This window comes from Mobula hypostoma, chromosome 21 (genome assembly GCF_963921235.1).
Source record: "Mobula hypostoma chromosome 21, sMobHyp1.1, whole genome shotgun sequence".
NCBI classification, from domain to species: domain Eukaryota; kingdom Metazoa; phylum Chordata; class Chondrichthyes; order Myliobatiformes; family Myliobatidae; genus Mobula; species Mobula hypostoma.
The window spans coordinates 46,305,669-46,324,424 of record NC_086117.1 but is presented as its reverse complement, the minus strand read 5'-3'; the positions used below and the strand labels follow the sequence as shown (position 1 = coordinate 46,324,424).

At 43.2% G+C, this 18,756-nt stretch overlaps 1 protein-coding gene across 4 annotated transcripts in view; it reads right to left on the bottom strand.

Moving 5' to 3' along the window:
• Window positions 1–10,594: 10,594 nt before the first annotated feature.
• Window positions 10,595–18,756, bottom strand: part of LOC134359985 (neutrophil cytosol factor 2-like) — a 78,831-nt gene continuing 70,669 nt past the window's right edge. For all 4 annotated transcript variants that reach the window (XM_063073923.1, XM_063073922.1, XM_063073924.1 and 1 more), the window contains exons 10-11: window positions 14,862–14,985; window positions 10,595–13,826 (exon numbers count right to left, since the gene is read on the bottom strand). In XM_063073923.1, coding sequence (XP_062929993.1) covers window positions 13,639–13,826; window positions 14,862–14,985 — 312 coding nt within the window. In that variant the 3' untranslated portion in view covers window positions 10,595–13,638. The remainder of the gene's footprint in view (window positions 13,827–14,861; window positions 14,986–18,756) is intronic.

The following is an 18,756-nucleotide window of genomic DNA, read 5'->3' as shown; positions in this document are numbered from 1 at the left end:
ATTTAAGAAATTCCTAACTAGCACATAAATGATAGAAAATGGAGGGTTATGTAGGAGGGAAGGGTTAGAATGATCTTGGAGTAGGTTATAAGGTCATCACAACATGTGGGCCAAAGGGCCTGAACTGTGCTGTAACGTTCTATTTTCTATTCCATTCCATGATCTCAATTGTGGCTTCCTCTACATCAGTGAGACCAAGCATAGACTAGGTGACTGCTTTGCAGAGCACTGTGCTCTGCCTGCTATGGCCATTTTAATTCCCCTCCCCATACCTAATATGATCTGTCTGGTCTTCAGCCTCCTCCATTACTAAGGTGAGGACAAAGGTAAACTGGAACAACAGCATCTCATATTCTGCGTGGGTAGTCTACAACCTGAAGGCATGAACAGCAAACACCTGCTCCCTCCTCCCTCACTTTCTTTCTACTTCCCTCTTGCACACAACCTTCTTTCCAATTCAGTCTCCCAGACCCCATCGCTCAGTTTCATTTCCCTGCCTCATCTACTCTATCTGCCCATTGCCCACAAACTATTCCTATTGTATTCCCTCCCCACACTGTTCCCAACTGCCCACCATCCTTCCCCTTTTTGGTTTCTCTTCACCTTCCTATCTTATCAGTTTCCATTATCTCCCACAACAATATCACCTACACATATTACGGTACCTCCCAGCTTCTGGCACTATCTCCATCAATGACTCTTTCTTTTCCCACCTGGCCCCCTTCTCATATGAATCCACCTATCATTTGCTGCACTCCATCAGAATGGGGAAGAAATGTGATCAAAGTGACTTTGGCCATGTTAGTGCCAGAGGGGGTGGTTTGAGTATCACAGAAACTGCTGATTTCCTGGGATTTTCATGCACAACAGTCGAGAGTTTACAGTGAATGGTGTGAAACACAAAAATATCCAGGAGCAGAGTTCTGTGGGCGAAAATGCCTTGTTAATGAGAGAGGTCAGAGAATAATGGCCAGACTGTTTCAAGCTGATAGGACAGTGACAGTAACTCAGATAACCATGATTTACAACAGTGGTGTGCAGAAGAGCATCACAACGCTCAACACATCAAACTTTGAAGTGGATGGGCTGCAGTAGCAGGCCACGAACATACAGAAATGTACTCAGTGGACAATTTATTAGGTACCTCCTGTATCTAATAAAGTATCCACTGAGTGTATAAGAGTATATCTTCAATTAATTTTCCCAGTCAGAACAAGAAGAAATGGGATTAAAATTCAATAGTTGGGTACGATCTAATTACCACAATGGAGGAGTGGTTGCAAAGTGATTGCTCTTCAATTTTAGATATGATGGGTAAGTGGAAAAGTAGGGGGTATATCCCTGATACTAAAGAATAGGTAGCAAGGAAGAAAATCAAAAACTAGAAACCATTTGGGAGAAACTAAACAAGTGTCAGAAGCCACAATTGAGTGTCGTACATAAGCCCCCAAACAATAACCCAGTAATGATAATTTGAATCTGTTTCACCATTTATCCTGATCATGGTTGATCCAAAAGTCTTTTTGGTCATACTAGAGGGAAGTGTAAGTGGAGTTCTGCAGGAATTGCACAATTTCCAGCTTTGTAGGTGACTGTGCAGATGGTAAGATATTTCAAAGAGCTATAAGCAGACAGGTAGAACGGGCAGGCTGGTGGTGGATGAAATTTAATGCCAAGACTTGTTCCCCTTTTGGAGAAAGAATGGAAAAAGGCAATGTACACCAGAAGCTAGTTTTAAAAGAAGTACATGGACAGAGTAATCTGAGGAGATATGTGGATGGTTTGTTGAAAGTGAAAGGGCTGTCTTTGAATGTAATTAAAAGAATACGCTTTCCTGGGCTTTTAAGAAGCAGAATTCAAGGAAGTTGCTATGAACCCTAATAAACATTGGCTCGACAATTGTGTTGTGTCCAATGTTGATGGAGTCAGGGCAACAACTTTAGGGTGAAGTTACAGAGAACAGTACTGCACAGGGGTGACCCTTCAGCCCTCAATGTCTATGATGCCAAATTAAACTAATCCCTTCTGCCTGCACCTGATCCATAATCCTCCATACCCTACATATTTGGTTTGTCCTGTGTTTTCTTGTGATATCATTCTGGAGGAACGTTGTATCATTTTTTTAATGCACGCATTTCTAAATGACAATAAACAAGGACTGAGTGCCCTCATAATCTAATCTAATTTACATGCCTATCTAAAAGACTATCATATCTGCTTCTATTACCACCCGTGGCAGCATGTTCTAAGGACAAAGTTATAGGCCAGTAATTGAGGATTAAGGTAATGCTGGGGCTTGGGGCAATTAAGGGTTAGAGGAATATTTGGGTGGGGGTGAGGAAGGACAATTTTATTAGCATTTCTTGCATTAAAGTAATGAACCATGTGTCTCTTTTGATGAGATTTGAATTTCCATCCTTTGGTATGGCATTCTCTCAATTATCAATTCATTTTTTCCTATAAGCCCTGTTTGAAGTTTACTTGGATTTCTTGTTTATGATGGCTTGCAACTAGTGTAAAGGTAGGGTTCTTGTGTTTAGCGCCCTTCCATCAGTTTTTCTGAAAGCAAATATTTAGGAAAAGTTAACTATGGATTCTCCTACTTGCAGCCTTGACCTTTTTTTTTCTGTTAAAGATTTGATATGGTTTAAAGATTCTGTCCATCTGCTGATTGTGATCAGTGTTATATTGGCACCACCGTAGCGTAACGGTTAGTATAAAGCTATTACAGCTCGGGTGCTCCTGTTTTCAGAGGTCAACTCCGGCGCTGTCTGGAAAGGCTTTGTACATTCTCCCTGTGACTGCATGGCTTTCCTCCAGGTGCTCTGGTTTCCTCCCACAGTCCAAAGATGTACCTGTTAGTAAGTTAATTGGTCAGTGTGAAAGGATAAAGGTAGGGGAACATTTGCTTGGATGCAGAGAACGTGAGTAAGGTACTTAATGAGTACGTTGCTTCGATATTTAGCTAGGAAATGGATATCTAGCAAATAGACTGAGAGATCAGTGCTGAGTGTATCAATATGTTAGGACATTTAGTCAAGGAGGAGGAAGTGTTTGGCCTCCTGATGAGGATTAGGGTGGATAAGTTCCCAGGGTTTGATGGGATTTACCCCAGGTTATTGAAGGAGGCAAGAGACAAGATAGCTGGGCCCTTGACCAGTACCTTCATGTCCTCTCTAGCCACAGCTGAGGTCCTGGAGGATTGCCAAGTGGCTAATGTTGTACCTCTATTTAAGAAGGGAACAAGGGAAATCCTGGAAACTATAGACTGGAGAGTCTCATGTCAGATGTAGGGAAATTGCTGGAGAAAATACTTAGGGATTTGGAAACCCATGGCCTAATTAGACAATAGATGCAGGAGTAGGCCATTTGGCCCTTCAAGCCAGCACCGCCATCCACTGTGATCATGACTGATCATCCACAATCAGTACCTCGTTCCTGCCTTCTCCCCATATCCCTTGACTCCGCTATCTTTAAGAGCGCTATCTAACTCTTTCTTGAAAGCATCCAGAGAATTGGCCTCCACTGCCCTCTGAGGCAGAGCATTCCACAGATCCACAACTCTTTGTGTGAAAAAGTTTTTCCTCAACTCCGTTCTAAATGGCCTACCCTTTATTCTTAAACTGTGGCCTCTGGTTCTGGACTCCCCCAACATCGGGAACATGTTTCCTGCCTTTAGCATGTCCAATCCCTTAATAATCTTATATGTTTCAATCAGATCCCCTCTCTCCTTCTAAATTCCAGTGTATACGAGCCCAGTCACTCCTTTCTTTCAACATATGACAGTCCCGCCATCCCGGGAATTAACCTCGTGAACCTATGCTGCACTCCCTCAATAGCAAGAATGTCCTTCCTCAAATTTGGAGACCAAAACTAAACACAATACTCCAGGTGTGGTCTCACCAGGGCTCTGTACAACTGCAGAAGGACCTCTTTGCTCCTATACTCAACTCCCCTTGTTATGAAGGCCAACATGCCATTAGCTTTCTTCACTGCCTGCTGTACCTGCATGCTTACTTTCAGTGACTGATGAACAAGGACACCTAGATCTCATTGTACTTCCCCTTTTCCTAACTTGACACCATTCAGATAGTAATCTGCCTTCCTGTTCTTGCCACCAAAGTGGATAACCTCACATTTATCCACATTAAACTGCATCTGCCATGCATCTGCCCACTCACCCAACCTGTCCAAGTCACCCTGCATTCTCATAACATCCTCCTCACATTTCACACTGCCACCCAGCTTTGTCTCATCTGCAAATTTGCTAATATTATTTTTAATCCCTTCATCTAAATCATTAATGTATATTGTAAATAGCTGCGGTCCCAGCACCGAGCCTTGCGGTACCCCATTAGTCACTGCCTGCCATTCTGAAAGGCACCTGTTAATCCCTACACTTTGTTTCCTGTCTGCCAACCAATTTTCTATCCATGTCAGTACCCTACCCCCAATACCATGTGCTCTGATTTTGCCCACTAATCTCTTATGTGGAACCTTATCAAAGGCTTTCTGAAAGTCCAGGTACACTACATCCACTGGCTCTCCCTTGTCCATTTTCATAGTTACATCCTCAAAAAATTCCAGAAGATAAATCCATGCTGACTTCCCCTTCGTAAATCCATGCTGACTCAGACCGATCCTGTTACTGCTATCCAAATGTGCCGCTATTTCATCTCTTATAATTGACTCCAGCATCTTCCCCACCACTGACGTCAAGCTAACTGGTCTATAATTCCCTGCTTTCTCTCTCCCTCCTTTCTTAAAAAGTGGGTTAACATTAGCTACCCTTCAATCCACAGGAACTGATCCTGAATCTATAGAACAGTGGAAAATGATTACCAATGCATCCACGATTTCTACAGCCACCTCCTTAAGTACCCTGGGATGCAGACCATCAGGCCCTGGGGATTTATCAGCCTTCAGTCCCATCAGTCTATCCAACACCATTTTCTGCCTAATGTGAATTTCCCTCAGTTCCTCCATTAACCTCGGTCCTCTGGCCACTATTACATCTGGGAGATTGTTTGTGTCTTCTCTGGTGAAGACAGATCCAAAGTACCTGTTCGACTCATCTGCCATTTCCTTGTTCCCATAATAATTTCACCCGTTTCTGTCTTCAAGGCCCAATTTTGGTCAACTAATTTTTTCCTCCACATACCTAAAGAAGCTTTTAATATCCTCCTTTATATTCTTGGCTAGCTTACCTTCGTACCTCATCTTTTCTCCCTGTATTGCCTTTTTAATTATCTTCTGTTGCTCTTTAAAAGTTTCCCAATCCTCTGGCTTCCCACTGATCTTTGCTATGTTATACTTATCTTTTATTTTTACACTATCCTTGACTAACCTTGTCAACCACAGTCGCCCCTTACTCCCCTTAGAATCTTTCTTCCTCTTTGGAATGAACTGATTCTGCACCTTCTGTATTATTCCCAGAAATAACTGCCATTGTTGTTCCACTGTCATCCCTGCTAGGGTATTTTTCCAGTCAACTTTGGCTGACACTTACGATTTTCCCTTCTCCCTCTCAAATTGTAGAATAAAACTTACCATATTATGGTCACTAACTCCTAATGGCTCCTTTATCTCAAGTTCCCTTATCAAATCCGGTTCATTACACAACACTAAATCCAGAATTGCCTTCTCCCTGGTATGCTCTACTACAAGCTGCTCTAAGAATCCATCTTGGAGGCACTCCACAAATTCCCTTTCTTGGGGTCCAGTACCAACCTGATTTTCCCAGTCTACCTGCGTGTTGAAATCCCCCATAACAACCCTAGCATTACCTTTGCGACATGCCAATTTTACCTCTGGGTTCAACTTGCACCCTATATCCAGGCTACTGTTTGGGGGCCTGTAGATAACTCCTATTAGTCTTTTTGCCCTTGCAATTTCTCAGTTCTATCCATACTGACTCTACATCTCCTGATTCTATGTCACCCCTCGCAAGGGACTGAATTTCATTCCTCACCAACAGAGCCACCTCACCCCCTCTGCCCATCAGTCTGTCCTTTTGATAGGACGTAAAGCCCTGAATATTCATTTCCTAGCCCTGGTCCTCTTGCAGCCATGTCTCTGTTATTCCTACAACATCATACTTGCTAATTTCCAACTGAGCCTCAAGCTCATCCACTTTATTTCTTATACTTTGTGCATTCATATATAATACTTCTAATCCATTACTCCCCTCACCTTTTACATCGATTCCTATTGCACTTGGCCATACTCTCTGATCCCTTCCTGAGCTTTCTGTCCCATTAATTCTGTTGTCTTTCTTAACTTTTCTTATTCTCTCTTTCCCTTTAACTCCATCCTTATATTTCCTCTCCTCCCCCCAACTACTTCGTTTAAACACACCCATGTAGCAGTGGCAAACCTGCCTGCCAGAATGCTGGTCCCCGGCCTGTTAAGGTGCAACCCGGCCCTTTTGTACAATTCATCCTTACCCCAAAACAGATCCCAGTGGTCTCTTTCCCCTGCTTCCCACACCAGCTCCTCAGCCACACATTCAGATCCCCTATCTCCCTGTTCCTGCCTTCATCAGCATAAGGAACTGGAAGCAAACTGGAGATAACCACCCTAGAGGTCCTGCTTTTAGGGAGATCCAGCTTGGCTTTGTGTGTGGCAGGTCATGCCTTACCAACTTTATTGAGTTTTTTTGACAAGGTGATGAGAGAGATTGATGAGGATAGGGCAGTGGATGTTGTCCACATGGATTTTAGTGAGGTATTTGATAAAGTCCCTCATGGGAGGCTAATCCAGAAGGTCAAGATGCATGGGATCCATGGCATGGCAAATTGGTTGTTTGGATTCAGCATAGAAGGCAGAGAATAGTGGTTGATGGGACTTATTCAAACTGGAGGTCTGTAATTAATGGTGTCCATAGGGATTTGTGTTGGGACCTCTGCTGTTTATGATGTCTATAAATAACCTGGATGAAAATGTAGGTGGGTGAGTTAGTAAATTTGCAGATGATACCAAGATTGGTGGAGTTGTGGATAGTGTAGAAGAGAGGCAAAAAATACTGCATGATATAAACCAGTTGTAGATATAGGCTGAGAAATGACAGATGGAGTTTAACCCAGATAAATGTGAGGTGTTGCACCTCGGAAGAGCAAACGCTAGGAGACGGTACACTATAAGAGTGAGGTCCTTAACAGTGTTGCTGAGCAGAGACACCTTGTGATCCGAGTTCATAGCTCCTTGAAAGTGGCGACACAGGTCAATAAGGTGGTTAAGAAGGTTTATGGAATGCTTGCTTTTATTGGTTGAAGCATTTAGTTCAAAAGTCAGGAGGTTATGTTCCAACTTTATAAAACTCTGGTTCGGCCACATCTGGAGTATTGTGTACTGCAGGGGTCCCCAACCTTTTTTGCACCGTGGACCGGTTTAACATTGACAATATTCTTGCGGACCGGCCAACCGGGGATAGGGGGGGTGTTCAAGTAGGGTTAAACTCACCTCAACATGTCTTTTACAGTTTGGGTTGCCAACTTTCTCACTCCCAAATAAGGGACAAAAGTAGCAGTCAAATCCCGGGATACTTTACCCCAGGAAAGACTACCATGACCATGAAGCCTTGCGCGGGCACCTGTGTGCGCATGCGCGTACGTGAAATCGCTTTAGTCTTCATCCTCCCGACTACATTGTACATACATTATTTCTACTTTATCTAGGCTGTGTATTTATCATATCATTCCTGCTTTTACTATATGTTAGTGTTATTTATTTTTGGTTTTATGTGTTATTTGGTATGATTTGTTAGGTTAATTTTTGGGTCTGGGAACGTTCAAAACTTTTTCCCATATAAATTAATGGTAATTGCTTCTTCGCTTCACGCCATTTCGGCACGAAAGGTTTCATAGGAACGCTCCACCTTAGCGGGGAAAATACCCGTTTCCTCGTGGCCCGGTAGCTGGGGACTGCTGGCGTACAGTTCTAGTCACCCTACCATAGGAAGGATATTGAGGCTTTGGAGAGAGTGCAGAAGAGGTTCACCCAGTTGCTGCCTGGTTTAGAGGGCATATACTATCACGAGAGGTTGGATAAATTGCGTTGCTTTCTTTGGAGTGGCAGAGGCTGATGGGAAATTGGATAGATGCTTATAAGATTATGAGAGGCATAGATAAAGTGGACAGAGATTTATTTCCAGGATTGTTATGTCTAATAGCAGAGGGCATGCATTGAAGGTGACATGGGGTAGGTTCAAAGGGGACGTGAGGGGTAAGTTTTTTACTCAGAGTTGTGGATGCCTGTTATGGTGGTAAAGGCAAACACATTAGAGGCTTCTAAGGGACATTTGGATAGGCACATGGATATAAGGAAGATGGAGGGGTATTGACATGGTGTAGGTAGGAGGGATTAATGTTTGGGTGTTTATTGATTTGCTATTTAGCTGGTTCGGCACAACAGTTGTGGGTCGAATGCTTGTTGCTGTGCTGTACTGTTCCATGTAAATGTCCTATGATTAGGCTAGTGTTAAATAGGTGGGTAGTTGGTTGGTGTGGTTCGTTGTGCTTTATCTCTAACTAAAAATAAAAATAAATATTTTCTGTCTGGATGTAAGGTTTGTGTTCACACTAAATGATGTAGCACCCACTTCTGGTAATAACTTCCTGTTATGTATTGGCATAGTTCCCCTAAGTTTTCCCTGTCTGTGGGAGCATCTGGCTGAAATTTCATATACCCAGAAAATTTAATTTGGAAATGTAATTTTAGCCATTCCTAATAGTGCCTGCAGCTGCTTCATGGCTGTCAGTGGTCTCTCTTCATGGTTATTCATGCCAATTTGAAGCACGGTTTTCAGATTTCTGGACAGGGCTCCAATGTGTCCAGAAATGCATGATTGAATTGGTTTCTGAGTAGTTCCGTGCTTGTGTGCAATGTTCTTTAATCTAGGAGAGGTTAAAATCATCAGTTATTAAAATGGGCTTGCTTGGTGCAGTCTCCAGTTTCTATTCTTTACCAAACCTTGGTGTGTCACATTACCTTTATTCACAGTCTCCAGCGACAGTTCGGGAACTCCTGTCAAAGTTGGCCCATGTCAGTGTTGTGTGGCGTCCTTTCTTCATCCCTGTGTTTGGCATCAGACTGTCCTTCTGCCTTTAAAATGCAGGTTGTTGGGGAAGGAGCTGTCAGGTGCTCTGAAGAGAGAATCCCTGTGGTCAGGTGTGGTGGCTTGGGGAGCACATCCGTATATATCCGTGGCCAGGAATGCTGCACCAATGCAAGGCTCTGATTGGCTAGCTATTACACTGTGTCAATAAGCCTGTGGTCTTAGTCTGGAATGGGTTCTCTGTGGTAGGATCTGGTGGGTCAACGTGGATAGACTGGTCTCTGGAAGCAGTCAGTGGCCCTGGGCAAGTCCAGTCTGTTGTCCCTGGATCTGGTTGGGACTCAGGCACTAGCACTGTTTGGATTCATCTTTGCTCTGTTGCAGCTACCATTGTGTTGTTCAGTTTGGTCAAGCCCATCTTGCTGAGGCAGGGTCTCACAGGCCATTATTGTCTGTGGACATAATTCTTAGGGGATTTTGTCTTGATAAAATGATTGACGCATGGTTTTGTCAGAGCAAACATTAGAATATCACAAGAAAATTACTGCCAAAGACCCACAAAGTCAACTTTTCTCAGTACCTCAAAATAATTGTAAAAGCCACAAAGTATTACTGGCCTGCCATAACTAGCAACTGTGAAGACAGTCTTGGCTTTTCTAAGAAGCTGAAACCGGATAGGTTTGATGAGAATGACCAAGAGACACAGGATCTATGGGGGGAAATAAAAAGTAAACAGTCGATGTTTTGGGCCGAGATCCTTCATCAGTCCTGATGAAGGGTCTTGGCCCAAAACATCAACTGTTTACTGTTTTCCATAGATGCTGCCTGGCCTGCTGTGTTCCTCCAGCATTTTGTTGTGTTGCTTAGATTTCCAGCATCTGCAGATTTTCTCTTGTTTGTGAGGAGACACAGGAGCTAATTCTTTACAGATGAAAGGCATTCCTGAGCTGGAAGCTCCATCTTTCTTCAAAGCAGAAAACCCAGCGCTATGGGTATCTGAAGTTGGACATTTAATAGAAAACATGGGACTTGAGAATGGATGGTGGAGGGAGAAAGTGAGCCCAGAAGGCTCAGCCACTCACAAACAGCCCTGACAACCAGAGTTCTTCAGCTCTGTTAGAGCCATTTGTAGCCCTAACACCCAAGACAGTCCCGACTGACAATCATGGAGATGAACTCAAAAAAGATGAAGAGGTAGTCCATATCTCCTGGACTTTAACCAAGACTCTGTGGCATGGAGTGTACTTAACACCATCCCACAGCAGCCTGTCTGGACCAGTCTTGCCACCACTCATAATACAACATGAGTTTGCGATGCTGCTGTCTTCCTGCTAATCGTAACACATTTTGGAAATAAAGTGTTTGTTTGAGGGGTCTAGTGTCCAGCATGTACCTAGGCACCATGCTAGCATTGCGGTTGGCGTGATGTTGTTATAATTCAGGGCATCCCAGAGTTTGGAGTTCAACTCAGGTGCCATCTATAAGGAGTTTGTATGTGTTCCCCATGGAATAGATAGATAGATAGATATACTTTATTAATCCCGAGGGAAATTTGGTTTCGTTACAGCCGCACCAACCAAGAATAGAGTGTAAATATAGCAATACAAAAAACCCCAACAATCAAACACCAAAATGCAAACTATGCCAGACGGAAAATAAGTCCAGGACCAGTCTATTGGCGCAGGGTGTCTGACCCTCCACGAGAGGAGCTGCACGTTCGATGGCCACAGGCAGGAACGACCTCCCGTGCCGCCAGGTGTTGTATCACGGTGGAATGTGGCCGAAGTCCAACAGTAAAAAGTTCAATATCCAGTCTGCAAACACGTTCCTCGATCGTAATATACCCCGGATTGCACCATCCATTGTTAGTCAGAACAGTAAGCACCCAATTCCTTTACGCTTAATGCATAGGCTCCCCCGGGTGCTCTGGTTTCCTCCCACAATCCAAAGATGTACCGGGTAGGTTAATTGGTGGGAGAGTAGAGGGTGTAGCAGCAGTTTCCTGCTGATACAGGAAAGCATTCGCTAGAGCCTTTAACTCAGTCAACCAGAGGAGACTGTGGAACACACTCCACAAATTCAGCTGCCCATGACAAGTTCATTTCTATCTTATATTTGCTCCATGATGGCATTAAAAGCCTGATACAAAACTGTTCTCTGCGAAGACAGGTGTCTAATAAGGCTACATCATTGCCCAAGGATCTTATTTAACTTTTTTTTTCCTGCACTGTTGCATCAGAGTTCCAGATTTCCTGCATGAATGGAGCTGATCTTCAACCCACAACAACTCCACTCCGCAGCAAGATCATCCAAACCTCAGTACTCAAGCTACAACACACAGAAGACTTTGCTGTTTGTACACTCTGAGGTCAAGCCACTGTCAATGCTTTTGCTGGACGTTTGCAAACAACTTACTTTGCTACACCACACTACCCTCTAACAATAAAGATGGATGATCAGGGCCTGGAAAATGTGGCGAATTCAGACCTGGCACAGCATCCTTGGGCAGCAGTGATCCCTGCCCTCTGACATCCTTCTGAGTCCTGGACCACCTACAGAATGCATCTCTAGAAAATGGAAAAATACCAACAATATCTCCACAAGATCTATCACATTTACTGAAACGACATTCTCAGTGACCTCTCCTAGACCAACGTCTCTGATGTTGAAGCCCTATTTCACACCCAGTCAGCTATGCTGGACAGAATATTTTATTCTCACACCCAACATCAGACTGCAAAATAGACACGAACCTGAACTCGAAGGAGGAGATTACTAGTTGAACAAAAGATATGAAAGCCCTCTGACTACAGGAAACTCTGGTCAATTACCTTCTCAAAGTGAACAAATAGCAATCAGGGTGGCATTGAGAAATATGAGGTCTTGTCTTGCAAGCCCTGCTTTGGCAGAGAAAGGAGCACAGCAGCATACAAACTAAACACCCGTCCACCCTATCAGCACCTGGGGAACGTCAAGCACCAGAGCATAGTACAGGCCCTTCGACCCACTATGTTATATCGACCTTTTATCTACCTCAAGGTCAATCTAACACTTCTCTCTCATGTAGCCCTCCATTTTTATTTCATCCATATACTTATGGTTCCTATATTATCCTTATTTGTCACCTTGAAAAGGAAAATTAGTCAAATTAAGTCACCTTTGGTCCCAAGAAACAGCCTTAGTAGTCTGCTGGCCACATAAAAATTATAATAAATCAATTGATTGAATTTACTTTTTAGATATGTAGTGAACCAAACAGCCAATAAATGCCCTACCGTACAGTTTACCTTTATTTAACAAGAAGATAAGATTATAAATGTGTCTGGTGACAGGTTGACTCCTTTGTTGGAAGCTTTCCTTGCTGATTTCATATTGATGGTATGTAACCATTTCACCCAATGAAAAATGTTTTAACCAAGATAAACCAAAATTGAGAGAGAGAAAAAGCAAGATCTTCAAGCTCTTTAATAGCAGAAATATTTGAGAACACCTCTACTCCCAAAGAAATTTTCTTTCCTCTTGCTGAAAGATGTGCATAAAAACATTTTTAAGAGCTAGGCTGTCAGCCCTTCGAGCCTACTCCACTATTCATCACGTTCACACCAATTCTCTACCTCGTGCAACATTCCTACACTATTCCCAAATCCTTTACTTCCCTTAATGCCCATAAAATAAGTCTGTGTTTTGAAGGGGATACAGAATTCCAAAGTTTCACCAGCTTCTAAGTTAAATAAATTCTCCTCAACCTAATTCTAAATCTAACCTTTATTCACAAACTGGAACCCTTGTCCTAGACTCCTCCCACAGGGAAATGATCCTTTCTACTCTAGATTGAGAAGCATGTTAAGTAATTTTTAAATTTCAATTATATCTCCTCCTATTCTTCTAAACTCTAGAGAATACAATGCCTAATAAATATTTCCTAATAAGAAACCACAAGGCCCCTGGAACCAGTCCAGTGAATCATTGCTAAATTTCCTCTATGGCAGCAATACACGTTGTTGGGTAAGGAGACAAAATTATATCCCTGGGACCATTCTGGAACTCTGCCTCATCTCCCCGAGAGACTAAGCAGACCCTTCCCAGAGACCATTCAAATCTCCACTTACCCCAGAGAGTGTTATACTTACTCTAACTAGAACTTTTGTTTCCCCTCTGGAATCAAAAGGAAATCACCCAGAGAGATGTTCAACCACTGGAAATCAAGAAATACCATCCCCTTTTTTCCAAATACCGACCATACCAACAACTCCCTGAATCTGAACATTCTCTCTCAGGAGGAGTGAAATCTGAGGTTGAGCTGGGGATTTGTTTGGTCCACTGTGGTGGGGCTCTGTACTCCTGGCGTATAAACAAACCAACATCCACACATGACCCACCCTTAGGAGATTAGTGCCCCTCATCCTTCGGAGACTGAAGAAATCCTAACTACCCAGAGACCAAGGAATCCATTCCCTTGCCTGGAGACTATGTCTCAGAAAGATCAGGGTCATCTCCTTTCTGAGGTCAAACATGCATCCCTTCGAAAACAAACTATAACCCACAGCCACTCCCAGTTATTGGCCAGACCTCTCTCTGCCACCTCAGCGAGTTCCCAAATGTTTTGTTTCAGAGTTGGTCTCTGTGAAAGATGCCTTCTTAGAGGCTCCTGTAACTTCAGAGCAAGCTGATTCCTTGGAGTTGGTGGTTTCCAGCTTTTGTGGTCCTACAAAACACCGAGGGAAAATGCCGATATTCCCATTGGAATGTCCCTCCAGCCACTCCTCATTCACTACAAGGAAACAGATTAAGAGAAGACTTCTTGAAATAAATGGTATTGATGGGTAAGTATTGTATTGACAGCTATTCAGAAGAGGAGGGTAGGTACAATATGTCAGGGCAGGGCAGTGTGGCTTCACTGATGGGGAGCTGTACTATTAAGGGCTATTGACAGCAAAGGATATGTATTTATGGGATCAGGCTGGATTGAAAGGGAGTATGTATTGAGAGCGGCTGGAGTTTCTACTGGTGGAGAAAGGGCCGTAGTGGAAGGAGATTGGATTAATGGTGACGGCAGGGATGGTGGGATTCTGTACTGACAAAGCAGAACTGTATTGATGAATGAGGCTGTGTACCGTATTAGTGGATGGGAGCTACAACCACAAATCTGTCTTAAGTCATGCACCATCCTACCTTGGAAACATAGACAGCAAAGGTTTACAGGGATATGGGTCAAATGCAAGCAAGTGGTTGCTTCTTCCTAATAGTTCATTGGGAGAGCACCTTCACCAGGACTGCTATGTTCAAGGTGTCAAATCCCCATCACCTTCAAGACAATTAGGGATGGGCAAAATACGCCAACCTAGGCAGTATAACCCAGATCACAAAAAGATAGGGATGTTGTGGTCTATATGCCCAGAACACCAAGTAACACCTAGATCCCCTCACATTAACAGGGAGAAAGGAGCTGTATTCAAAAATTTTGTATGCATAAAGCAGGACACATGAGGAAGCGAAGAAGGAAATTCTTCACAATATGCTGCCATTTCCTAGCTATACCTTCTGCTAATTCTGAAGATGATATGACTTAACTCCCATGGCTATTGGTAACCTGGTATTTATTGGTGATAACACATGTATTATGTGACGGGGGTGGGGTGTAGGAACAAAGGTCAATTATTGTCCTCCTTAACACTGCAGCAATCATGAAGGAATGCTTGAGGTTTGAATGTGTGCATAAGGACTGTAGCTCTCTTGATAGAGAGGGGTCTGTGTAAGATATGGTGTGTTAGATGCCAGTAGTAGATTAAGACAGATGACATTTTACCTTCAGATAATACATCAATGACATCGCCTTCATTAAACTCCATATCCTCAGGACCTTGTCCACTGTAGTTATAAAGAGCCAGGGCTTTGTAGAGTATTTGGCGTCCAGCTAAAGGGTCTGTAGACTAATAAAGAATTCAGTTAGAATAGCCAGGGCATAAACTGTTGTGTTAATTTGTAGTTGTGATTGAGTATAATGTAAAGGGGTGATGTGAACTTCAGAGTCGATCTCTGTACCAAAAGTGTGTGCTGTACTTCAGATCTCAATGAGTCTGTGCACTATTGTTTCTGTCCTCTGTATTGTGTACTGTCATTATTGTATATGCATATCACAGTTTGGGTGTTCTGTTCCGTGAACACAGTACGTGTGTACATTTTGCAGTTTGAGTACACGTAGTTAAGTCTCAGTGTGTATTGTGAAATAAAAACAGTAGGAAGGTCCCTTGGTTATGAACACGTCAGCTGAGGGAAGCATTCTCCCTGCATCTACTCTCTCATTCTTTTAAACTCAAGAAAATCCAACTTCGAAAGCACAAAACTACTATGCCGTGCCAATGGCTTTTGGGACTGTCAGGTAACGGAAGCCATTGAGATAAAACTAGAGGAAAATAATTTTAACAAAGCCAAAGGTCTTGCTCTAAGTAAGAACTGTAATTCGATTGTAAACAAGGTGGGAGAGTGGAAACTTGATTGGATGAGGACTAACCAATCAGGAGGGACAGACTACGGGGGTATAAATACCCAGGCATCATCCCTGATGAAGCTGGCAGAGTTTGTCATCAAAACACTGGTTATAAGCAATACTTGTACCCGGCTGGAAACCTGAGAAGAGTATATTCATCCTATCTACTCAATCACTCCTTGTATGGAAAAATCACCATCCCTGAACTGATCTAGTTAATTCTGTCTGAACTTCCTCTTAAGCAAGTAGACCAAAACTATACACAGTACTCCAAGAGGGTCTCACCAGGGCTCAATATGATTGCAATAAGACTTCCTTACTCCTATAAACAAACTCTTGCATAATTAAAGCTAACATACAATTTGCCTTCCTAATAATTTGTCGCACCCGTTCCTACTGCTTTCAGTGGCATATTCAAATGTACCTGGATCCCCTTGAATATCAACACGACCCAATTTCATTCCACTTAATCTTTTGTGTTTTTTTTTGTTTTGTACACATTTCTTCTACATTATATTTTCATACACTGTTCATACTCCCTTGAAGATTCTTTATTGGACGTCATCTGTTTGTTTGCAGACTCACCAGTATTGCCAAGTAAAATTAGAAGATTGCTCCCTTAGCTGAATTGTTGATCTACAGTATATAGTAAACCATTAGGGCTTCAAACATCTTTTTCCTGTGCTATCACAGCCTGCTAGATTAAAAAGTATCCATTTATTCTACTCTGTCCAATAACTAATTTTCTATCCATGTCCACATGCTACCTTTGATTTCAAGTGATCTAACCCTGTTGACCAACCTACTGTGTGGAACTTTATTGAAACCCTACTGAAATACCAAATACACCACACCCATGGTAGCCCTTTACCTCTTCCACCTATCACATCCTCAAAAGAACACCAGTATATGAGTCATACATGATTTACCTTTCACAAATCCACACTGATTCTGTGTAATCCTATTATCCTTTTAAAGGTGTTCCATATTACATCTCAGAATCAAGTCTATTACCAGTGGCTTATATGGCATGAAATGTGTTGTTTTGTGACAGCAGTGCAGTGCAAAGACATCTTGCATTTTAGATTCAAACCATTTTCCTTCCACTCACATTTGTGTCAGTAATTACCCATTTTGCCCTGCATCTTTTAAAAAATAATATAGGCATATTTTCTCCCTTCCAAGCATATAGCACAAAAAAAGGTCTTTCTTGCCTTCTGACACTGTCTATGTTAGGCACCAGGAAGCTAGACTCCTCCTGTCCATATGGGTTACATCAACCTAATCCCACTATCCACATTCAGCCTGTAACTGTCTAAACCATAATGTTTTAAATGTGAGTATACCCAGGCTGAATGCCTACTGGCACAAGAGGTCCACAGCAGATACCACTTCACTGGATCTTCACTCAACCCTGGAACATCTGGAGAGCAAAGATGCAGACACCAGGATGCTCTTTATCAACTACAGCTCAGCAATCAATACTATCATCCCCTCAAAACTAATCAACAAGCTTCAAAACTTTGGCCTCAATGCCTCCGTGTGCAACTGGATCCTTGATTTCTTCACCTGCAGGCCCCAGTCAGTTCAAGTTGGCAAAAATATCTCCTCCACAATTTCCAACAGCACAGGTGCACCACAAGGCTGTGTGCTTAGCCCCCTGCCCTACTTGCTTTATAGTTGTGTCTGTGCGGCCAAGCACAGCTCCAATGCCACGTTTAAGTTTGCTGACAACACCACTATCATCAGCTGAATCAAAGGCGGTGATAAACCAGCATATAGGAGGGAGATTCAAAATCTGGCTGAGTGGTGCCACAACAACAACCCCTCCCTCACTCAATGTCAGCAAGACCAAGGAGCTGATTATTAACTTGGAAGAGGAAACCGTGAGCCAGTCCTCACCGGGGAATCAGAGCTGGAAAGGTTCAGCAACTTTCAATTCCTTGGTGTTGTCTTATCTGAAGATCTGTCCTGAGCGCAACACACAACTGCAATCACAAAGAAAGCATGGCAGCACCTCTACTTCCTTAGGAGTTTTCAGCATGACATCCAGAACTTTGACTACTAACTTCTACAGATGTGTGGTGGAGAGTATATTGGCTGGCTGCACCACAGCCTGGTATGGAAACACCAATGCCTTTGAGTAGAAAATCCTACAAAAAGTAGTGGATATGGCCCAATCAATCAAGGGTAAAGCCCTCCCCACCACTGAACACACCCAAATGGAGTGCTGGCGCAGGAATGCAGCATCCATAGTCAAGGACCCCCCACCACCCAGGCTATGGTCTCTTCTCTGCCATCGGGAGGAAGGTACGAGAGCTTCTCACTCCTTACCTTAAAACCATGTCCTCTTGAATTGAGCAGTGGTGCCCTGGGGAAGAGGCACTGGCTATCCACTCTATCTATTCCTCTTATTATCTTGTACACCTCTATCATGTCTTCTCTCATCCTCCTTCTCTCCAAAGAGTAAAGCCCTAGCTCCCTCAATCTCTGATCATAATCCATACTCTCTAAACCAGGCAGCATCCTGGTAAATCTCCTCTGTGCCCTTTCCAACGCTTCCACATCCTTCCTATAGTGAGGCGACCAGAACTGGACACAGTACTCCAAGTGTGGCCTAACCAGAGTTTTATAGAGCGGCATCATTACATCGCAACTCTTAAACTCTATCCCTCAACTAATGAAAGCTAACACCCCATAAGCTTTCTTAACTACTCTATCCACCTGTGAGGCAACTTTCAGGGATCTGTGGACATGTACCCCCAGATCCCTCTGCTCCTCCATACTACCAAGTATCCTGCCATTTATTTTTGTACTCTGCCTTGGAGTTTGTCCTTCCAAAGTGTACCACCTCACACTTCTCCAGGTTGAACTCCATCTGCCACTTCTCAGCCCACTTCTGCATCCTATCAATGTCTCTCTGCAATCTTTGACAATCGTCCACACTATCTACAACACCACCAACCTTTGTGTCATCTGCAAACTTGCCAACCCACCCTTCTACTCCCACATCCAGGTCGTTAATAAAAATCACGAAAAGTAGAGGTCCCAAAACAGATCCTTGTGGGACACCACTAGTCACATTCCTCCAATCTGAATGTACTCCCTCCACCACCACCCTCCGCCTTCTGCAGGCAAGCCAATTCTGAATCCACCTGGCCAACCTTCCCTGGAACCCATGCCTTCTGACTTTCTGAATAAGCCTACCATGTGG